The 23,173-nt window shown below is 48.6% G+C and overlaps 2 protein-coding genes across 2 annotated transcripts in view; one reads left to right on the top strand and one right to left on the bottom strand.

The window, feature by feature from the left end:
• The first annotated feature begins 3,868 nt into the window (after positions 1-3,868).
• TMEM37 (transmembrane protein 37) lies at positions 3,869-4,745 on the top strand. Its single transcript, XM_069982502.1, has one exon. It carries the CDS (start codon positions 3,908-3,910, stop codon positions 4,412-4,414), a length of 507 nt encoding a protein of 168 aa, XP_069838603.1. The 5' UTR covers positions 3,869-3,907; the 3' UTR covers positions 4,415-4,745.
• Positions 4,746-6,848: 2,103 nt separating this feature from the next.
• Positions 6,849-23,173, bottom strand: part of SCTR (secretin receptor) — a 30,476-nt gene continuing 14,151 nt past the window's right edge. The window contains exons 4-13 of the mRNA XM_069982501.1: positions 18,899-19,002; positions 16,509-16,606; positions 16,253-16,385; positions 14,739-14,892; positions 14,609-14,669; positions 12,222-12,291; positions 11,378-11,469; positions 11,105-11,243; positions 7,666-7,707; positions 6,849-7,556 (exon numbers count right to left, since the gene is read on the bottom strand). Of these exons, the coding sequence (XP_069838602.1) occupies positions 7,377-7,556; positions 7,666-7,707; positions 11,105-11,243; positions 11,378-11,469; positions 12,222-12,291; positions 14,609-14,669; positions 14,739-14,892; positions 16,253-16,385; positions 16,509-16,606; positions 18,899-19,002 (1,073 nt within the window). The 3' untranslated portion in view covers positions 6,849-7,376. The remainder of the gene's footprint in view (positions 7,557-7,665; positions 7,708-11,104; positions 11,244-11,377; positions 11,470-12,221; positions 12,292-14,608; positions 14,670-14,738; positions 14,893-16,252; positions 16,386-16,508; positions 16,607-18,898; positions 19,003-23,173) is intronic.

Genomic DNA, 23,173 nt, shown 5'->3' with positions numbered 1-23,173 from the left:
TGCTCTGTACCCCCCTCCCCCGGCCCCCCATGTCACTGCTTTGTACCCCCCTCCCCCAGCCCCCCCATGTCACTGCTTTGTACCCTCCCCTCCCCCGGCCCCCCCATGTCACTGCTCTGTACCCCCTCCCCCGGCCCCCCATGTCACTGCTCTGTACCCTCCCCCGGCCCCCCCATGTCACTGCTCTGTACCCCCCTCCCCCGGCCCCCCATGTCACTGCTCTGTACCCCCCTCCCCCGGCCCCCCATGTCACTGCTCTGTACCCCCCTCCCCCGGCCCCCCATGTCACTGCTCTGTACCCCCCTCCCCCTCCCCCGTCAGGCTCAGGGTAATGGCTGAGGAGGTTACAGTCTGTACTTGGTGATTATCGGCCGCTCTGTGATTGGAGGAGAACGTGTTTACAGCCTCAATGTCTGCGGAGAAAGGTCGCCCATAAACAGGGAGAGAACGGAAAACGGGCCCGGCCCCCGCACTTTACCCCCTGACAGATACGTGATATAGAGAGGTGACGCGTGATATAGAGAGGTGACACACGTGATCTAGAGGAGGTATGTGTGATACGTGATATAGAGAGGTGACACACGTGATATAGAGAGGCAGCATGTGTGATACGATATATAGAGAGGTGACACGCGTGATATAGAGAGGCGGCATGTGTGATACGTGATATAGAGAGGTGACACGCGTGATATAGAGAGGTGACACGTGTGATCTAGAGGCGGCATGTGTGATACGTGATATAGAGAGGTGACACGCGTGATATAGAGAGGCGGCATGTGTGATACGTGATATAGAGAGGTGACACGCGTGATATAGAGAGGCGGCTTGTGTGATACGTAATATAGAGAGGCGGCATGTGTGATACGTGATATAGAGAGGTGACACACGTGATATAGAGAGGCGGCATGTGTGATACGTGATATAGAGAGGTGACACGCGTGATATAGAGAGGCGGCTTGTGTGATACATGATATAGAGAGGTGACACACGTGATATAGTGGGGTGATACGTACAGTACATACGTACATATGTGATATAGAGAGGCGGCATGTGTGATACGTGATATAGAGAGGTGACACGCGTGATATAGAGAGGCAGCATGTGTGATACGTGATATAGAGAGGTGACACACGTGATATAGTGGGGTGATACGTACAGTGATATGTGATATAGAGAGGCGGCATGTGTGATACGTGATATAGAGAGGTGACACACGTGATATAGAGAGGCGGCATGTGTGATACGATATATAGAGAGGTGACACGCGTGATATAGAGAGGCGGCATGTGTGATATGTAATATAGAGAGGTGACACGCATGATATAGAGAGGCGGCATGTGTGATATGATATATAGAGAGGTGACACGCGTGATATAGAGAGGCGGCATGTGTGATACGATATATAGAGAGGTGACACCCATGATATAGAGAGGCGGCTTGTGTGATACGTGATATAGAGAGGTGACACCCATGATATAGAGAGGCGGCTTGTGTGATACGATATATAGAGAGGTGACACACGTAATATAGAGAGGCGGCTTGTGTGATACGTGATATAGAGAGGCGGCTTGCGTGATACATGATATAGAGAGGCGGCTTGTGTGATATAGAGGGGTGATACGTACAGTATGATACAGAGAGGTGACACATATGATGTGTGACGTGCTACAGAGAGGTGATACGGTTGTATAGGGGACACTATAGGGATAGAAGTTGTATATAGGTCACTGTAAATGAAGGTTGTATATGGGACACTTATAGGGATGGAGGTTCTATAGGTGATTCTGTAGGAATGATTTTCGATTGTGTGTTGTGCCTGTGTATATAGTACACTGTAAGGTCGGTCACATGTGTATATTTCAGGACAGTATTTGGTCCTCATACAACCAAAACCAGGAGTCTATCTTAACTTGAAACACAGAAAGGATCTGTCCACACAATGATGAAATTGAGTGGATGGCCGTCATATAACAGTAAATATTTGCTGTTATTTTAAAACGGCGGTTGTACTGAAATAATGGCCGTTATTTACTGTTATATGGCTGCCATCCACTCAATTTCAACAGTAAATAACGGCCATTATTTCAGTACAACGGCCGTTTTAAAATAACAGCAAATATTTACTGTTATATGGCGGCCATCCACGCAATTTCAACATTGTGTGAACAGATCCTATCTGTGTTTTCAATCCACTCCTGGTTTTAGTTGCAATGAGGACCTGACAAGAGGACCAAATACTGCCTGAAATATACGTAGTGTGAACCCAGCCTAAGGATGGAGGTTTTATATATATATGTGTGTGTGTGTGTGTGTGGTATATATATATATATATATATATATATAATATTCTATATTCTATATATATATATATTATATATATAGGACACTTATAGATGGCGGTTGTATATAGGACACTATAGGGATGGCGGTTGTATATAGAACACTATAGGGATGGCGGTTGTATATAGGACACTATAGATGGCGGTTGTATATAGGACACTATAGTGATGGCGGTTGCATATAGGACACTATAGATGGCGGTTGTATATAGGACACTATAGATGGCGGTTGTATATAGGACACTATAGATGGCGGTTGTATATAGGACACTATAGAGATGGTGGTTGTATATAGGACACTATAGATGGCGGTTGTATATAGGACACTATAGGGATGGTGGTTGTATATAGGACACTATAGATGGCGGCAGGGCTGTATTAACAGCTGCTGCTGCCCTAGGCACTAAACCTGAAGACGCCCCATCTACACGCACCTATTGGCGATACCAGACCTGACCAATACTACTATACCCCACCATAGATGGCGGTTGTATATGGGACACTATAGATGGCGGTTGTATATAGGACACTATAGATGGCAGCTGTATATGGGACACTATAGATGGTGGTTGTATATAGGACAATCTAGGGATGGTGGTTGTATATAGGACACTATAGATGGAGGTTGTATATAGGACACTATAGGGATGGTGTTTGTATATAGGACACTATAGATGGTGGTTGTATATAGGACACTATAGGGATGGTGGTTGTATATAGGACACTATAGGGATGGCGATTGTATATAGGACACTATAGGGATGGTGGTTGTATATAGGACACTCTAGGGATGGTGTTTGTATATAGGACACTATAGATGGTGGTTGTATATAGGACACTATAGGGATGGTGGTTGTATATAGGACACTATAGGGATGGTGGTTGTATATAGGACACTATAGATGGAGGTTGTATATAGGACACTATAGATGGTGGTTGTATATGGGACACTATAGGGATGGTGGTTGTATATGGGACACTATAGATGGTGGTTGTATATGGGACACTATAGATGGTGGTTGTATATAGGACACTATAGGGATGGTGGTTGTATATAGGACACTATAGATGGTGGTTGTATATAGGACACTATAGGGATGGTGGTTGTATATAGGACACTATAGGGATGGTGGTTGTATATGGGACACTATAGATGGTGGTTGTATATAGGACACTATAGGGATGGTGGTTGTATATAGGACACTATAGATGGTGGTTGTATATAGGACACTATAGGGATGGTGGTTCTATATAGGACACTATAGGGATGGCGATTGTATATAGGACACTATAGGGATGGTGGTTGTATATGGGACACCATAGATGGCGGTTGTTTATAGGACACTATAGGGATGGTGTTTGTATATAGGACACTATAGATGGAGGTTGTATATAGGACACTATAGATGGTGGTTGTATATGGGACACCATAGATGGCGGTTGTATATAGGACACTATAGATGGCGGTTGTATATCGTCCGGTTGGTGACTGGTTATAGATGCGGAGCAGCAGTCTCTCTGTAGTCTCCTAATGGCTGCCGTTTTGTCCACAGCTGGAGAAGCCCCCGATGCCTCGGCTGGGTTCCCGCTCCTTCTTTGAGACCTTCATCCGGGTTCTGATCACGCTGAGCGCAGGGACGGCCGTGGTCCTGTCCTCCATCTCGGTGTGTGACGGACACTGGCTCTCTTCTCCAGGACAGCAGCTTTTTGGGGTGTGGGGAACATGTGGGAAGGAGACGTGCAGCCCGGAGCTGAGCCAGGTCAGCAGATCTATGGTGGTGGTCCGCACGGGGGTCTCGCTGGCCGTAGTCATGGCGATCTTCGGTCTGGAGCTGATGATGATTTCCCAGTTGTGTGATGATGGGCACTCCCAGAAGAAGTGGTGCCTGGGCTCGGTGCTGCTCCTGGTCGCCTTCTTCCTCTCCTCCACTGGGACTCTCACCTACGTCTTCCTCCTCAAGGACTTTGCGGTGTACAGCGCCTTCACCCTCACCTTCTGGTGTCAGTTTCTGGGCACGTTCCTCTTCTTCCTGAACGGCGTCAGCGGTCTGTACATCAACCACCTGAGCGCCTGAGACCGGAGCTGCGACCACAAGGGGGCAGTAGGTGCACAACATGGGGAGACTGTGGACATGGAGGACCCCCAGCAGCATTGTGTGGTGGATGAGCTGAGACATAATGGGGGTCCAGCACCGTCCCCAGCACTGGGGAAACCTATGTAATGTATATGACGACTGGAGACACGAGGAGACCCCACAACGAGAGGGAAAACCACCATCATCCAGAGACACAGAGACTGAGTGGTGACCCGGAGGAGGAGGAGGATGAAGGGTTTGAGGCTTCCTGCACTGTATATATGAATGCTGTGATCCCTTTGTACAGAGTAAAATAAACCTGCTGAACAGATGAGGTCCTTGCCGTGCCGGCTCAGACCTGCAGAGGGCGCTGACTGTGTGTGTCGGCTCAGACCTGCAGGAGGTGCTAACTGACTGTGTGTGTGTAGACTCAGGACCTGACTAAGAGCGCTGACTAAGTGTGGGGGCTCAGACTGACTGTGTGTGTGGGCTTAGACCTGCAGGGGGCGCTGACTGTGTGGGGGCTCAGACTGACTGTGTGTGTGGGCTCAGACCTGCAGGGGGCGCTGACTGTGTGTGTGGGCTCAGACCTGCAGGGGGCGCTGAGTGACTGTGTGTGGGCTCAGACCTGCAGGGGGCGCTGAGTGACTGTGTGGGGGCTCAGACCTGCAGGGGGCGCTGACTGACTGTGTGGGGGCTCAGACCTGCAGGGGGCGCTGACTGTGTGTGTGGGCTCAGACCTGCAGGGGGCGCTGACTGACTGTGTGTGTGGGCTCAGATCTGCAGGGGGCGCTGACTGACACTGTGTGTGGGCTCAGACCTGCAGGGGGCGCTGACTGACAGTGAGTGGGCTCAGACCTGCAGGGGGCGCTGACTGACTGTGAGTGGGCTCAGACCTGCAGGGGGCGCTGACTGACTGTGTGGGGGCTCAGACCTGCAGGGGGCGCTGACTGACTGCCAGTGGGCTCAGACCTGCAGGGGGCGCTGACTGACTGTGTGTGTGGGCTCAGATCTGCAGGGGGCGCTGACTGACACTGTGTGTGGGCTCAGACCTGCAGGGGGCGCTGAGTGACTGTGTGTGGGCTCAGACCTGCAGGGGGCGCTGACTGACTGTGTGTGTGGGCTCAGACCTGCAGGGGGCGCTGACTGACTGTGTGTGTGGGCTCAGACCTGCAGGGGGCGCTGTGTGTAGCCTCAGACCTGCAGGGGGCGCTGACTGACTGTGTGTGGGCTCAGACCTGCAGGGGGCGCTGAGTGACTGTGTGTGTGGGCTCAGACCTGCAGGGGGCGCTGACTGACCGTGTGTGGGCTCAGACCTGCAGGGGGCGCTGACTGACCGTGTGTGGGCTCAGACCTGCAGGGGGCGCTGACTGACTGTGTGTGGGCTCAGACCTGCAGGGGGCGCTGAGTGACCGTGTGTGTGGGCTCAGACCTGCAGGGGGCGCTGAGTGACCGTGTGTGTGGGCTCAGACCTGAAGGGGGCGCTGACTGACCGTGTGTGGGCTCAGACCTGCAGGGGGCGCTGACTGACCGTGTGTGGGCTCAGACCTGCAGGGGGCGCTGACTGACTGTGTGTGGGCTCAGACCTGCAGGGGGCGCTGAGTGACCGTGTGTGTGGGCTCCGACCTGCAGGGGGCGCTGACTGACCGTGTGTGTGGGCTCCGACCTGCAGGGGGCGCTGACTGACCGTGTGTGTAGCCTCAGACCTGCAGGGGGCCCTGACTGGCTGTGTGTGTAGCTCTGAGAGCTGGGAAGTGTGCGGGGACTCTGAGAGCCGGGGCATGTAAGGGGACGATGAGATCCGGGGCGTGTGCGGGGACTCTGAGAGCCAGAGCGTGTACAAGGACTCTGAGAGCCGGGAAGTGTAAGGGGATTCTGACATTGTGGAAGCGTGCAGGGACATTATGATCTGGGGAGTGTGCGGGGACATTATGATCTGGGGAGTGTGCGGGGACTGTGAGATAGTGGAAGTGTGCGGGGACATTATGATCTGGGGAGTGTGCGGGGACTCTGAGATAGTGGAAGTGTGCGGGGACATTATGATCTGGGGAGTGTGCGGGGACTCTGAGATAGTGGAAGTGTGCGGGGACATTATGATCTGGGGAGTGTGCGGGGACTGTGAGATAGTGGAAGTGTGCAGGGACTATGAGATCCAGGGAGTGTGCAGGGACTCTGAGATAGTGGAAGTGTGCGGGGACTCTGAGATAGTGGAAGCGTTCAGGGACTATGTGATCCAGGGAGCGTGCGGGGACTCTGAGATAGTGGAAGTGTGCGGGGACTCTGAGATCCGGGGATCGTGCGGGGACTATGAGAGCAGGAAGTGTGTATCACGCTCGGGGCGGAGTCTGACACCTGTTACTAGTGTCAGGGGATCCAGGAGCTGCATCACTGTAGAGACCCCCAGAGTGTAACACTGACTACAGGGGGCGCTGTGTGGGGCTGACTGGTCTGGAGTGACCGGACGTACTGGGACAGACTTGTTTATTATTGTGGCTCACTATATAACACTGGGTGCGGAGGTGTCATGGCAGTCAGCACACTCCACGCCCCAGAACATGGATACACTGTATGGTACACACTGGATATACACTGGAGCTTCACCGCGTCATGTGACCTGTGTTGTTGACTGTAACGTGGTTGCGTTGCTCCATGCTGACCTCCAGCTCTGCAGGACTCCCTTGGCTTCTAGTCAGCGACCGGCCCGGACTTGCCAAGTTCTCCAGCAGATTACAAGAACGTCTGTACAAATCCCCAGCTGGGTTAACCCTCGCGGCACAGCCGAGCGCCCCTCCCCCGACACACAGTCCTTATAAGTTATAATATCTGGATTACAATGTTCCGTTTCATGGTCCATGGCGGGGTCTGAGCTCCCCCAGGCCGGACTCTCCATCATCCGGGCCGCGCTGGTCGTACAGTCTCAGTACGGTCTCTATAAGTCAGGTGATGGCGGCGTCCTCCCCGATCAGATGAGGCTGGTCATGGGGGTGGAGCTCTTCCTCCCCTCTCTCTGGCTCCCCTGGCTGAGCTGTATCACCTGGGTCAGGACGCTGCCGCCATTACTCATCGTCTGCTTGTTGTGTCGCAGCCAGGAGTAATTCCTCAGGTGATATCTGCGCCACTTCCTCTGGATCTCAAACTGCACCTAGGAGGGGCAGAAACATGGGCTGGTTATATACATATATGACCCCAGGGGTGATTATATGTGCATACTGTCCGTGCCTTGCGTAAGGGTGGAGAGCAGGACTACTCACCTCACCATTCAGGAAGCAATAGAGCACAGCGACCACAAAGCCCTGCAAGAGAGAATGTTACAATGTCACTGACCTCAAGACCTGCCCCCACCTTGGGACACGCCCCCAACATTGGATCCGCCCCCAACCTCAGGACCTGTCCACCAACCACAGGACCTGTCCACTAACCACAGGATCCGTCCACCAACCTCAGGACCTGTCCACCAACCACAGGATCCGTCCACCAACCTCAGGACCTGTCCACCAACCACAGGATCCGTCCACCAACCTCAGGATCCGCCCCCAACCTCAGGATCCGCCCCCAACCTCAGGATCCGTCCACCAACCTCAGGACCTGTCCACCAACCTCAGGACCTGTCCACCAACCTCAGGACCTGTCCACCAACCTCAGGATCCGTCCACCAACCTCAGGACCTGTCCACCAACCACAGGATCCGTCCACCAACCACAGGATCCGCCCCCAACCTCAGGATCCGCCCCCAACCTCAGGATCCGTCCACCAACCACAGGACCTGTCCACCAACCACAGGATCCGTCCACCAACCTCAGGACCTGTCCACCAACCACAGGATCCGCCCCCAACCTCAGGACCTGTCCACCAACCTCAGGACCTGTCCACCAACCACAGGATCCGCCCCCAACCTCAGGACCTGTCCACCAACCACAGAATCCGTCCACCAACCTCAGGACCTGTCCACCAACCTCAGGACCTATCCACCAACCTCAGGATCCGCCCCCAACCTTAGGATCCGCCCCCAACCTTAGGATCCGCCCCCAACCTCAGGACCTGTCCACCAACCTCAGGACCTGCCCCCAACCTCAAGACCTGCACCTGAGGAGCCCAAAATGTGTAGATGGAAGCATTGTACACACAACGTATAGTGAACCTCTCCCTGCAGATCCCCTGCCTCCCTCCACCCAGAGCCTCCCCTCAACCAAAGACCTCACAGATCCCAGCCTCCTTGTAGTCACAGATCCCAGCCTCCCTGTAGTCACAGATGCCAGCCTCCTTGTAGTCACAGATGCCAGCCTCCTTGTAGTCACAGATCCCAGCCTGCTCGTAGTCACAGATCCCAGCCTGCTCGTAGTCACAGATCCCAGCCTCCTCGTAGTCACAGATCCCAGCCTCCTCGTAGTCACAGATCCCAGCCTCCTTGTAGTCACAGATCCCAGCCTCCTTGTAGTCACAGATCCCAGCCTCCTTGTAGTCACAGATCCCAGCCTCCCTCCACCTGTAGTTGTGTCTTTTTGTGTTTTTTTAAGAGCAAAACTGAAACTGCTGAAAACCCAGTGAAAAGTTCCCCAGAATCCTCTCCAGCTGCGGGGGATTTTGGAGCAGGTGTGAACACGACCTAAAGCAGAAACAAGTCAGACAGAGAAACTTTATTTCTGAGAAACCTTCCCTTCATCTTAGAGAAAAAAAAGGAACCAGAGTAGTAGTGATTACTGATCGCTGATCAGAGGAGACATCAGGCTGCAGGGCTGGCGGGGTCCAGGGGTGACATCAGGGGTTTATCCCTCCCAGAACTAATTACTGATGAAATTAACATAAGACAAGAGTGCAACTCCAAACCCCAACACTAGAGGGGGCCCAAGAAATCCCCACCATTGGAGGGGGCACACAGGAGACATCCTGACCACTAGAGGAGGCCCAAGAGATTTCCACCACTAGGGGGGGCACACACAGGAGACATCCCCACCACTAGGGGGAGCACACATAGGAGACATCCTCACCACTAGGGGGAGCACACACAGGAGACATCCCCACCACTAGGGGGAGCACACACATGAGACATCCCCACCACTAGGGGAGCACACACAGGAGACATCCCCACCACTAGGGGAGCACACAGGAGACATCCCCACCACTGGGGGGGGGGCACACAGGAGACATCCCCACCACTAGAGGAAGCACGCAGAAGACATCCGCACCACTAGAGGGGGCACACAGGAGACATCCCCACCACTAGAGGAGCGCACACAGGAGACATCCCCACCACTAGGGGGAGCACACATAGGAGACATCCCCACCACTAGGGGGAGCACACACAGGAGACATCCCCACCACTAGAGGAGCGCACACAGGAGACATCCCCACCACTGGGGGAGCACACACAGGAGACATCCCCACCACTAGGGGAGCACACAGGAGACATCCCCACCACTAGGGGGAGCACACACAGGAGACATCCCCACCACTAGAGGAAGCACGCAGAAGACATCCGCACCACTAGAGGGGGCACACACAGGAGACATCCCCACCACTAGGGGGAGCACACAGGAGACATCCCCACCACTAGGGGGAGCACACAGGAGCCATCCCCACCACTAGGGAAGCACACAGGAGACATCCCCACCACTAGGGGGAGCACGCAGAAGACATCCACACCACTAGAGGGGGCACACACAGGAGACATCCCCACCACTAGGGGGAGCACACACAGGAGACATTCTCACCACTAGGGAAGCACACAGGAGACATCCCCACAACTAGGGGAGCACACAGGAGACATCCCCACCACTAGGGGGAGCACACACAGGAGACATCCCCACCACTAGGGGGAGCACACACAGGAGACATCCCCACCACTAGGGGAGCACACACAGGAGACATCCCCACCACTAGGGGAGCACACAGGAGACATCCCCACCACTAGGGGAGCACACAGGAGACATCCTCACCACTAGGGAAGCACACAGGAGACATCCCCACCACTAGGGGAGCACACAGGAGACATCCCCACCACTAGAGGAGCACACACAGGAGACATCCCCACCACTAGGGGGAGCACACACAGGAGACATCCCCACCACTAGGGGGAGCACACACTGGAGACATCCCCACCACTAGGGGAGCACACACAGGAGACATCCCCACCACTAGGGGAGCACACAGGAGACATCCCCACCACTAGGGGGAGCACACACAGGAGACATCCCCACCACTAGGGGGAGCACACACAGGAGACATCCCCACCACTAGGGGAGCACACAGGAGACATCCCCACCACTAGGGGGAGCACACACAGGAGACATCCCCACCACTAGGGGGAGCACACACTGGAGACATCCCCACCACTAGGGGAGCACACACAGGAGACATCCCCACCACTAGGGGAGCACACAGGAGACATCCCCACCACTAGGGGGAGCACACACAGGAGACATCCCCACCACTAGGGGGAGCACACACAGGAGACATCCCCACCACTAGGGGAGCACACAGGAGACATCCCCACCACTAGGGGGAGCACACACAGGAGACATCCTCACCACTAGGGGGAGCACACACAGGAGACATCCCCACCACTAGTAGGAGCACACACAGGAGACATCCCCACCACTAGGGGGAGCACACACAGGAGACATCCTCACCACTAGGGGAGCACACACATTTGATGCTCCGGCACTCTCTGTGACCTCTGGCGTCTACAATCACCTGGAAAGAGCCAAGCGCCAACTCAAAGGATAAGCGGATCTCCACCGTGCCGCTGCTCACATCCTCCGGGAAGAAGGCGAAGATGATGTAATGGACCCCAAAGAGCGGGATGAGGAGGAGGGTAGATCTGGCCAGTCTCCTGCAACAACCACACAGGACACATGAGCACTGCGGGCAATGACATCACATCCTCACAATGACATCATTATGAGGGGGAGGGGCCATCTTTAGAAGACTTTGGCCTCCTCACTCTGCAGGAATGGCCGCACTCACTTGTACTGGTTGAAGTCGTTTCCCCAGACGTCCGATGTCCGGAGCTTCTTCATCAGAATCCGGATAATTCTCACAAAAAGAATGAAGTTTATCTGAAGGGAACACATAAAGGTTATTGCATGACAGCTAAGAACACCCTCCTCCGCACAACCTCTGACAGCTGACATCACCTCCCTGTAGCCTTTGACCCCTGACATCACCTCCCTGCAGCCCCTGACCCGACAACACCTCCCTGCAGCCCCTTACCCCACCTCCCTGCAGCCCCTGACCCCTGACATCACCTCACTGCAGCCCCTGACATCACCTCCCTGCAGCTCCTGACCCCTGACATCACCTCCCTGCAGCTCCTGACCCCTGACATCACCTCCCTGCAGCTTCTGACCCCTGACATCACCTCCCTGCAGCTCCTGACATCACCTCTCTGCAGCTCCTGACCCTTGACATCACCTCACCTCCCTGCCACCCCTGACATCACCTCCCTGCAGCTCCTTACCCCTAACATCACCTCCCTGCAGCTCCTGACCCCTGACATCACCTCCCTGCAGCCCCTGACATCACCTCCCTGCAGCTCCTGACCCCTGACATCACCTCCCTGCAGCCCCTGACATCACCTCCCTGCAGCCCCTGACCCCTGACATCACCTCCCTGCAGCTCCTGACCCCTGACATCACCTCCCTGCAGCCCCTGAACCCTGACATCACCTCCCTGCCGCCCCTGACCCCTGATATCACCTCCCTGCCGCTCTTGACCACACCTCCCTGCAGGAGCAGTGCGGCAGTGTTTCCCAGCATGGTCCTGTATATAGATGATATATGGAGTATACAGGTTACACCATATCACTTACAAATATGGAGAGAATGACGGGTCCGCGGATTATCCACCACACGCTGGCGTTGGAGTTGATGTTCCAGCAGCTGAAAAAGAAACCAAAACCAACATCAGAGGTGACGGAGTCTCAGGCTGCACTACTGAGAGAAGCAGGGCCGTATTACCAGCTGCTGCTGCCCTAGGCTATAAACCTGAAGACCCCCTCAGTGGTTTCGGCCACATGCATTTCTCTACATGTAGAAACATTGACGGAATCACGTTTTTCATGGTTTTTAACGGCTTAAAACAGAAATGAATTTTATTTGCATATTGTGTGAGGGAATTCTAACCACAGGATGGGTAGGGAATAGCTCCAGGCGTCACATTTACTACCGCCATACCAGACCTGACCATTACCGTCATACTGTGACTGATAACACCGCCATACCAGACCTGACCATTACCGTCATACTGTGACTGATAACACCGCCATACCAGACCTGACCATTACCGTCATACTGTGACTGGATAACACCGCCATACCAGACCTGACCATTACCGTCATACTGTGACTGGATAACACCGCCAGACCAGACCTGACTAATAGCACCATACTGTGACTGGATAACACCGCCACACCAGACCTGACCATTACCGTCATACTGTGACTGATAACACCGCCATACCAGACCTGACCATTACCGTCATACTGTGACTGGATAACACCGCCAGACCAGACCTGACTAATACCGCCATACTGTGACTGGATAACACCGCCACACCAGACCTGACCAATACCACAATACTGTGACTGAATAACACCGCCACACCAGACCTGACCAATACCGCCATACTGTGACTGGATAACACCGCCACACCTGACCAATACCACCATACTGTGACTGGATAACACCACCATACCAGACCTGACCAATACCGCCATACTGTGACTGGATAACACCGCCACACCACACCTGACCAATACCACCATACTGTGACTGGATAACACCGCCACACCACACCTGACCAATACCACCATACTGTGACTGGATAACACCACCATACCAGACCTGACCAATACCACAATACTGTGACTGGATAACACCGCCATACCAGACCTGACCAATACTGCCTTACTGTGACTGGATAACACCACCATACCAGACCTGACCAATACCACAATACTGTGACTGGATAACACCGCCACACCTGACCAATACCACCATACTGTGACTGGATAACACCACCATACCAGATCTGACCAATACCGCCATACTGTGACTGGATAACACCGCCACACCACACCTGACCAATACCACCATACTGTGACTGGATAACACCGCCACACCACACCTGACCAATACCACCATACTGTGACTGGATAACACCACCATACCAGACCTGACCAATACCACAATACTGTGACTGGATAACACCGCCATACCAGACCTGACCAATACTGCCTTACTGTGACTGGATAACACCACCATACCAGACCTGACCAATACCACAATACTGTGACTGGATAACACCGCCATACCAAACCTGACCAATAATGCCATACTGTGACTGGATAACACCACCATACCAGACCTGACCAATACTGCCTTACTGTGACTGGATAACACCGCCACACCAGACCTGACCAATAACACCATACTGTGACTGGATAACACCGCCAGACCAGACCTGACTAATAGCACCATACTGTGACTGGATAACACCACCAGACCTGACCAATACCGCCATACTGTGACTGGATAACACCGCCAGACCAGACCTGACCAATACCGCCATATAAGACCTGACCAGTACCACCATACTGTGACTGGATAACACTGCCACACCAGACATGACCAATACCGCCATACTGTGACTGGCTAACACCGCCATAAACCTATCCTAGGAGGGGGTTATGGGTAATATAATGGAGGGGGGTTATGGGTAATATAATGGAGGGAGGGTATGGGTAATATAATGGAGGGGGGTTATGGGTAATATAATGGAGGGTTATGGGTAATATAATGGAGGGTTATGGGTAATATAATGGAGGGTGTTATGCATAATATAATGGGGGGGTCTGGGTAATATAATAGAGGGTTATGTGTAATATAATAGAGGGGGATTATGGGTAATATAATGGAGGGAGGTTATGGGTAATATAATGGAGGGTTATGGGTAATATAATGGAGGGTTATGGGTAATATAATGGAGGGGGTTATGCATAATATAATGGGGGGGTCTGGGTAATATAATAGAGGGGGATTATGGGTAATATAATGGAGGGAGGTTATGGGTAATATAATGGAGGGTTATGAGTAATATAATAGAGGGGGATTATGTAGGGGTTATGGAAAATATAATGGGGGTCACTATAGATGGAGGATGATATAAGGGCACTTAGTAAAGTTATGGGGGGCTCACCCAGCGTCCTCATACAGATGTCGGCATATGGACCAGGCGATGATGAAGACCAGGGGAGACCCTGTAATACACAGAACAGGATGAGTTGGGGTCCCGGCTCTTGGGATGGGCCCTTGCCCCCTGCACTCACCCCACCCCAGGGCGATGTACCAGCAGAAATACTTCCACTCGGAGAAGAAGGAGACGACGAGCAGCGTGTGCAGGTAGAGCCCCTCCACCAGCAGCCAGCTGTAGTTGGCCATGATGCAGTACTGGAAGAAGATCATGACGTAGTGACAGTCGTTCTGTTGAGAGAAGAGCAGAGGACGCTATAGTGGGGGCCGCTGTGCCCCCCACCCCCCCGGACTATGGATGTATCATCACTGTACTCGGTTCTATGGCTGATGCATCTTACTATAATACTACAACAAATGGGGTCCCTATAGCCACAAAGGACAAGGGGAGACACAGTATACATGTATATATGTGTCCTCCCTATATGTATATACACTATCCAGGCATAACAGACTGACGGTTGAAGTAATACGCATTATCTAGTGACATTAGAGCAGCGATGAATTATACAGCTCATGAGGCCGCCTTCACCCATTGCTCCAGTCCGGTACCCATGGTAGACACTATCGGGGGTGACAGGGATCACATGGGCTCTGACCACTCTCCGGGGCCCCATACACAGCAAGCTGCCGTGTCCTGTGTCATCTGACTTTTTAATCAGCAGGAAGTTTTTCAGCAGTTTGCTTTACAGCAGCTCTTCTAAAGGATCGTAGCAGACAGGCCAGCCTTCACCCCTCCCCCCCCCCCAGACACACACACACACATCAATTGTCACCAGATAATATATTGACTTTACCTGCCAGCGGCTTATCAGTTATGTACCATATATAACACGTGTATGTATATAATCTACGTATGTGTGTACCTATGTATATATGTATGTGTGTGTATATAATATGTGTATGTGTCTACATAATGTATGTATATAATCTACGTATGTGTGTACCTATGTATATATGTATGTGTGTGTGTATAATATGTGTATGTGTTTATATAATGTATGTATATAATCTACGTATGCTTGTACCTATGTATATATGTATGTGTGTGTGTATAATATGTGTATGTGTCTATATAATGTATGTATATAATCTACGTATGTGTGTACCTATGTATATATGTATGTGTTTGTATTAGGTTGGGTACAGCGTGTGAGTATATATAAGTGCTATATACTGATGGATTGGCTGTGTCACACTGAGTAGCGGTCTTTCATTGATCCGCCGCCCTGTTCAGGAGGTATGGCCTTTCATCTTTCTATGCAAATTAGCAGAGCTAGAGGCGGGCTCAGCACCCCCCATGCAGTGTTAGCTCCTCCCATCCCAGCACATGAATAGTAATAAGGCAGAACAGCCATGGAAGGAGATATTGGTGCCCCTTCTAGGAGCTTGAATTGGCTTTGGTGGATATTTGCCATGCTATTATTGCGCCACTTCCTGCAGGACACACAGCAGCTGATAAGTACTGGAAGACTGGAGATTTTTAAATAGATGTAAATTACAGATCTCTATAACTTTCTGATACCCTATTAATTCATTGGTTAGCAAACCCCCCCCCCCCCCCCCCCCCCCCCCCCAGAGGCGTCCTTACCAGGTAGACGTTACAGTGGTTGACATCATCTACAGAGAAGAGCACAGCGTCCTTGATAAAGATGGACAAAGCGCGAAGGATGAAGGATGAGAAGAGGTTCATGTGGATGTAATTCCGTGTACAGCGCAATCTCCTGCAGCCAGAAACAGGGATATAAGAAGCACGGCGGTATACTGCCCCATGACCAACCAGGCCGACTGATGTACTGCAGGTTATATACAACACATCTATCTACATCAACTAAATTTCATCTTACCGAAAAGACAGGAGGAGAACAAGAGCCAGAGCCAGGGAGCCGAGGGACGTCCCGTATCCCACTGTATACAGGGTCTTCAGGTGCATATAATACTCCTGCTGTAATATAAGAGATAGGGAGGCAGGTCTGTATATAACCACCATAATAAGGAGGCTATATAGTATATGGGGGTGTAGTGACATCAATATATTACAGCTGTAGTATATTGGGGTGTAGTGATATCAGTATATTACAGCTGTAGTATATTGGGGTGTAATGATGTAGTATATCGGGGTGTAGTGATGTATATTACAGCTGTAGTATATCGGGGTGTAGTGATGTATATTACAGCTGTAGTATATCGGGGTGTAGTGATGTATATTACAGCTGTAGTATATTGGGGTGTAGTGATGTATATTACAGCTGTAGTATATCGGGGTGTAGTGATGTATATTACAGCTGTAGTATATCGGGGTGTAGTGATATCAGTACATTACAGCTAGTATATCGGGGTGTGGTGTATATAACAGCTGTAGTATATTGGGGTGTAGTGATATCAGTATATTACAGCTGTAGTATATCGGGGTGTGGTGATGTATATAACAGCTGTAGTATATTGGGGTGTAGTGATGTATATTACAGCTGTAGTATATTGGGTGTAGTGATATCAGTATATTACAGCTGTAGTATATTGGGGTGTAGTGATATCAGTATATTACAGCTGTAGTATATTGGGGTGTAATCATGTAGTATATCGGGGTGTAGTGATGTATATTACAGCTGTAGTATATCGGGGTGTGGTGATGTATATTACAGCTGTAGTATATCGGGGTGTAGTGATGTATATTACAGCTGTAGTATATTGGGGTGTGGTGATATAGTATATCAGGGTGTAGTGATATCAGTATATTACAGCTGTAGTATTTCGGGGTGTAGTGATATAGTATATTGGGGTGTAGTGATATCAGTATATTACAGCTGTAGTATATCGGGGTGTAGTGATGTATATAACAGCTGTAGTATATCAGGGTGTAGTGATATAGTATATTGGGGTGTAGTGATATCAGTATATTACAGCTGTAGTATATCGGGGTGTAGTGATGTATAAAACAGCTGTAGTATATCGGGGTGTAGTGATGTATATTACAGCTGAAGTATATTGGGGTGTAGTGATATATATTACAGCTGAAGTATATTGGGGTGTAGTGATATAGTATATTGGGGTGTAGTGATATCAGTATATTACAGCTGTAGTATATCGGGGTGTAGTGATGTAACAGCTGCAGTATATCGTGGTGTAGTGATGTAACAGCTGTAGTATATCGGGGTGTAGTGATGTAACAGCTGTAGTATATCGTGGTGTAGTGATGTAACAGCTGTAGTATATCGGGGTGTAGTGATGTAACAGCTGTAGTATATCGGGGTGTAGTGATATAGTATATTGGGGTGTAGTGATATCAGTACATTACAGCTGTAGTATATCGGGGTGTAGTGATGTATGTTACAGCTGTAGTATATTGGGGTGTAGTGATGTATGTTACAGCTGTAGTATATCGGGGTGTAGTGATGTATATTACAGCTGTAGTATATTGGGGTGTAGTGATGTATATTACAGCTGTAGTATATCGGGGTGTAGTGATGTATATTACAGCTGTAGTATATTGGGGTGTAGTGATGTATATTACAGCTGTAGTATATCGGGGTGTAGTGATATATATTACAGCTGAAGTATATCGGGGTGTAGTGATGTATATTACAGCTAAAGTATATCGGGGTGTAGTGATGTATATTACAGCTGAAGTATATCGGGGTGTAGTGATGTATATTACAGCTGAAGTATATCGGGGTGTAGTGATATATATTACAGCTGAAGTATATTGGGGTGTAGTGATATAGTATATTGGGGTGTAGTGATGTAACAGCTGTAGTATATTGGGGTGTAGTGATATATATTACAGCTGAAGTATATTGGGGTGTAGTGATATAGTATATTGGGGTGTAGTGATGTAACAGCTGTAGTATATTGGGCTGTAGTGATGTAACAGCTGTAGTATATCGGGGTGTAGTGATGTAACAGCTGTAGTATATCGGGGTGTGATGATATCAGTATATTACAGCTGTAGTATATTGGGTGTAGTGATGTATATTACAGCTCTAGTATATCAGGGTGTAGTGATGTAACAGCTGTAGTATGTCGGCATGGCGTGGTGTAGTGACTGTAGCTGTAAGTGACCACCAGGTGGCAGTATCACATTAATAATTCTAGTACAGTAGTAGTATACGGCTATTTTCATGCTGCATCACCACCAGATAAAACCCCTGACACCTGTGTTTAGGTGATTATTACCCCGGGACATTGCTGCCCCCTGGTGGTCATAGTGCAGGATAATCTGCCTGGCGCTGACACTCACCACGTCCTCGTACTCGGTGTCGCTGATGTTATACTCGCAGGCTACAACCACCGGGGGGAAGGTCTCCGACCAGCCGCTTTCTGTACAGTTCCGATGCACGGTGCCTGATAGAGAAGACAGGGTATGACAGCTGTCTGCACACACATCTACAGCAGGGGGCGCTCTCCCTGCAGAGCTGATACATACGGCCCATAGCAGAGGGTCACCTCTGGGGTCAGGGACAGCGCCCCCATCACATTATCCTCTATTGTTTGTAATGTTATTTTATACATCCTGGTTATATAGAAGATGAATCCAAAATTCTCGCAGCTTCACTTCTTATTATTCACCTCAGTATCATCATAAGGCGGAGTCATTAGCCATCTCATTAGCATAAGAGGGCGGGATCAGTAGACAACTCAATATTATCACCGATAGGTGACACTGGTTTTTAGATAATGTAGGATCCACCATTCACCATAGATGACAGTCACAGCTCCCCTTCTCCATCTCCCTCCATGTCATAGAGCATGACCACAACACTCTCCCACAGAAGTCATCACATGATGGTCACAGCTCTCCTCTTCATCTCTCTGCACAGTAACCACTGCATTGGTCACAGAGTATGCTCACTGCCCTCTCCCATAAAACTAACCTACAGAAAGAATAAGGCCTTATATCTAAAACATATCCTGAGCCAAACCTATTATAAATAACAGCGTCCATGGTATCACTAATGCCCTTTACTGTATTCTTCTATTTAGAGAGATAGATGATAGAAAGATAGATAGATAGATAGATAGATAGGAGATAGATAGATAGATAGATAGATAGATAGATAGATAGATAGATAGGAGATAGATAGATAGAAGATAGATAGGAGATAGATAGATAGATAGATAGATAGATAGATAGATAGATAGATAGATAGGAGATAGATAGGAGATAGATAGATAGGAGATAGATAGGAGATAGATAGATAGATAGATAGGAGATAGATAGATAGATAGATAGATAGATAGATAGATAGATAGGAGATAGATAGATAGATAGATAGATAGGAGATAGATAGATAGATAGATAGATAGATAGATAGATAGATAGATAGAAGATAGATAGATAGGAGATAGATAGATAGATAGGAGATAGATAGATAGATAGATAGATAGATAGATAGATAGATAGATAGATAGATAGGAGATAGATAGATAGAAGATAGATAGGAGATAGATAGATAGATAGATAGATAGATAGATAGATAGGAGATAGATAGGAGATAGATAGATAGGAGATAGATAGGAGATAGATAGATAGATAGATAGGAGATAGATAGATAGATAGATAGGAGATAGATAGATAGATAGATAGATAGGAGATAGATAGATAGATAGATAGATAGATAGATAGATAGATAGATAGATAGATAGATAGGAGATAGATAGATAGATAGATAGAAGATAGATAGATAGGAGATAGATAGATAGATAGATAGATAGATAGATAGATAGATAGATAGATAGATAGGAGATAGATAGATAGGAGATAGATAGATAGATAGATAGGAGATAGATAGATAGATAGATAGATAGATAGATAGATAGATAGATAGATAGATAGATAGATAGGAGATATATAGATAGAAGATAGATAGATAGGAGATAGATAGGAGATAGATAGATAGGAGATAGATAGATAGATAGATAGATAGGAGATAGATAGATAGATAGATAGATAGATAGATAGATAGATAGATAGATAGATAGGAGATAGATAGATAGATAGATAGGAGATAGATAGATAGGAGATAGATAGATAGATAGATAGGAGATAGATAGATAGAAGATAGATAGGAGATAGATAGATAGATAGATAGATAGATAGATAGATAGATAGATAGGAGATAGATAGATAGATAGATAGATAGATAGATAGATAGATAATAGATAGATAGATAGGAGATAGATAGATAGGAGATAGATAGATAGGAGATAGATAGATAGATAGATAGGAGATAGATAGAAGATAGATAGGAGATAGATAGATAGATAGATAGATAGATAGATAGATAGATAGATAGATAGATAGGAGAGATAGATAGGAGAGATAGATAGATAGATAGATAGATAGATAGATAGGAGATAGATAGATAGATAGATAGATAGATAGATAGGAGATAGATAGATAGATAGATAGATAGGAGATAGATAGAAAGATAGATAGATAGATAGACAGACAGACAGATAGATAGGAGACAGATAGATAGGGAATAGGTAGATAGATAGATAAATAGATAGATAGATGATAGATAGGAGATAGATAGATAGATAGATAGATAGATAGATAGATAGATAGATAGATAGATAGATAGATAGATAGGAGATAGATAGATAGATAAATAGATAGATAGATGATAGCTCTGTGGATTGTGCTGTATGATATCAGGGTGAGTCTCTCCTGGTATTATAATAGTTGGATGTATCACCTGATAATTATCTGTAATGATATCACCTGTATCACTGAATTATTCAAGATCTCGTCTTCCTGATGACATCACGTTTCCCGCTTATCACGTGTACCTGGCTCCATACTGTCATCTATGTCTATAAATAATGGACTGATTTTTATTAATATATGAGATTTATGTGTGGATTTAGTGATTTAACCCTTTATTCCACTCACACTTTTGATATGTTGCTGCCCATGGTGAGACTAACAATTCCTTCAATACTTGTTACTATCTATTCAGTCTCCTTCCCCGAGTTCTCAGCTGATGCTTTCTGCTCAATACAAAAAAATCTGTGTGTGAGCTTTTCTCTCTGTCTCCCACTTCCCCCCCTTCTGAGACAGCTGATGTAAACAAGCCCCTGGCAGGCTGTATCTGCAACATTGTAGCTTCTTTGTAATGCTGGGAGGATTGATCACAGTGAGGTCATCAGCAACCTGACTTCAGAATAACCCTCACAGCAATGCAAAGAAGCTACAATGTTGCAGATACAGCCTGCCAGGGGCTTGTTTACATAAGCCGTCTCAGAAGGGAGGAGGGAGAAGGGGGAGACAGAGAGAAAATCTCACACACAGGTTTTTGTGTCTTCAGCAGAAAGCAGCAGCTGAGAACTGGGGGAAGGAGACTGAATAGATAATATGAACAGGAATAAGGAAAGATATAAAGCAGCTTCTCCTGTGTGTGCAGTGGATGCAGCCAGTCTCCAGCCTCCATGTCCTGAACAACTCACAACTAGACTAGAGGGAGCAGGTGGTCTTTTCCTGCTGACAATCTTACATGTTTCTAATATTCACCATACACAAAGGTACACTGCTAACAATGCCAGATACCTGTAATATAGAGGTCAGCCATAGTGATATACAGGGGGTCACACATAGTGATATAGACGGGTCACACAGTGATATAGAGAGAGGTCACACACAGTGATATAGAGGGGGTCACACATAGTGATATAGACGGGTCACACAGTGATATAGAGAGAGGTCACACACAGTGATATAGAGGGGGTCACACATAGTGATATAGAGGGGTCACACATAGTGATATAGAGAGGGGTCACACACAGTGATATAGAGGGGGTCACACATAGTGATATAGAGGGGTCACACATAGTGATATAGAGAGAGGTCACACACAGTGATATAGAGGGGGTCACACATAGTGATATAGAGGGGTCACACATAGTGATATAGAGGGGTCACACATAGTGATATAGAGAGGTCACACATAGTGATATAGAGGGGTAACACATAGTGATATAGAGAGGGTCACACATAGTGATATAGAGGGGTAACACATAGTGATATAGAGAGGGGTCACACATAGTGATATAGAGGGGTAACACATAGTGATATAGAGAGGGGTCACACATAGTGATATAGAGAGGGGTCACACATAGTGATATAGAGAGGGGTCACACATAGTGATATAGAGAGGGGTCACACATAGTGATATACAGGGGTCACACATAGTGATATAGAGAGGGGTCACACATAGTGATATAGAGGGGTAACACATAGTGATATAGAGAGGGGTCACACATAGTGATATAGAGAGGGGTCACACATAGTGATATACAGGGGTCACACATAGGGATATAGAGAGGTCACACATAGTGATATAGAGAGGGGTCACACAGTGATATAGAGGGGTCACACATAGTGATATAGAGAGGGGTCACACATAGTGATATAGAGGGGTGATGTTATATCGGAGGAGCAGCCGATCACTTGCTAGGTGGTGAAGTGTGACGCCACTCCAGAGGTGGTTGGCCGAGATACAGCCGGACCTTG

Source organism: Dendropsophus ebraccatus, chromosome 9, assembly GCF_027789765.1.
Source record: "Dendropsophus ebraccatus isolate aDenEbr1 chromosome 9, aDenEbr1.pat, whole genome shotgun sequence".
NCBI classification, from domain to species: Eukaryota; Metazoa; Chordata; class Amphibia; order Anura; family Hylidae; genus Dendropsophus; species Dendropsophus ebraccatus.
This window is presented reverse-complemented; position numbering and strand designations above follow the sequence as displayed.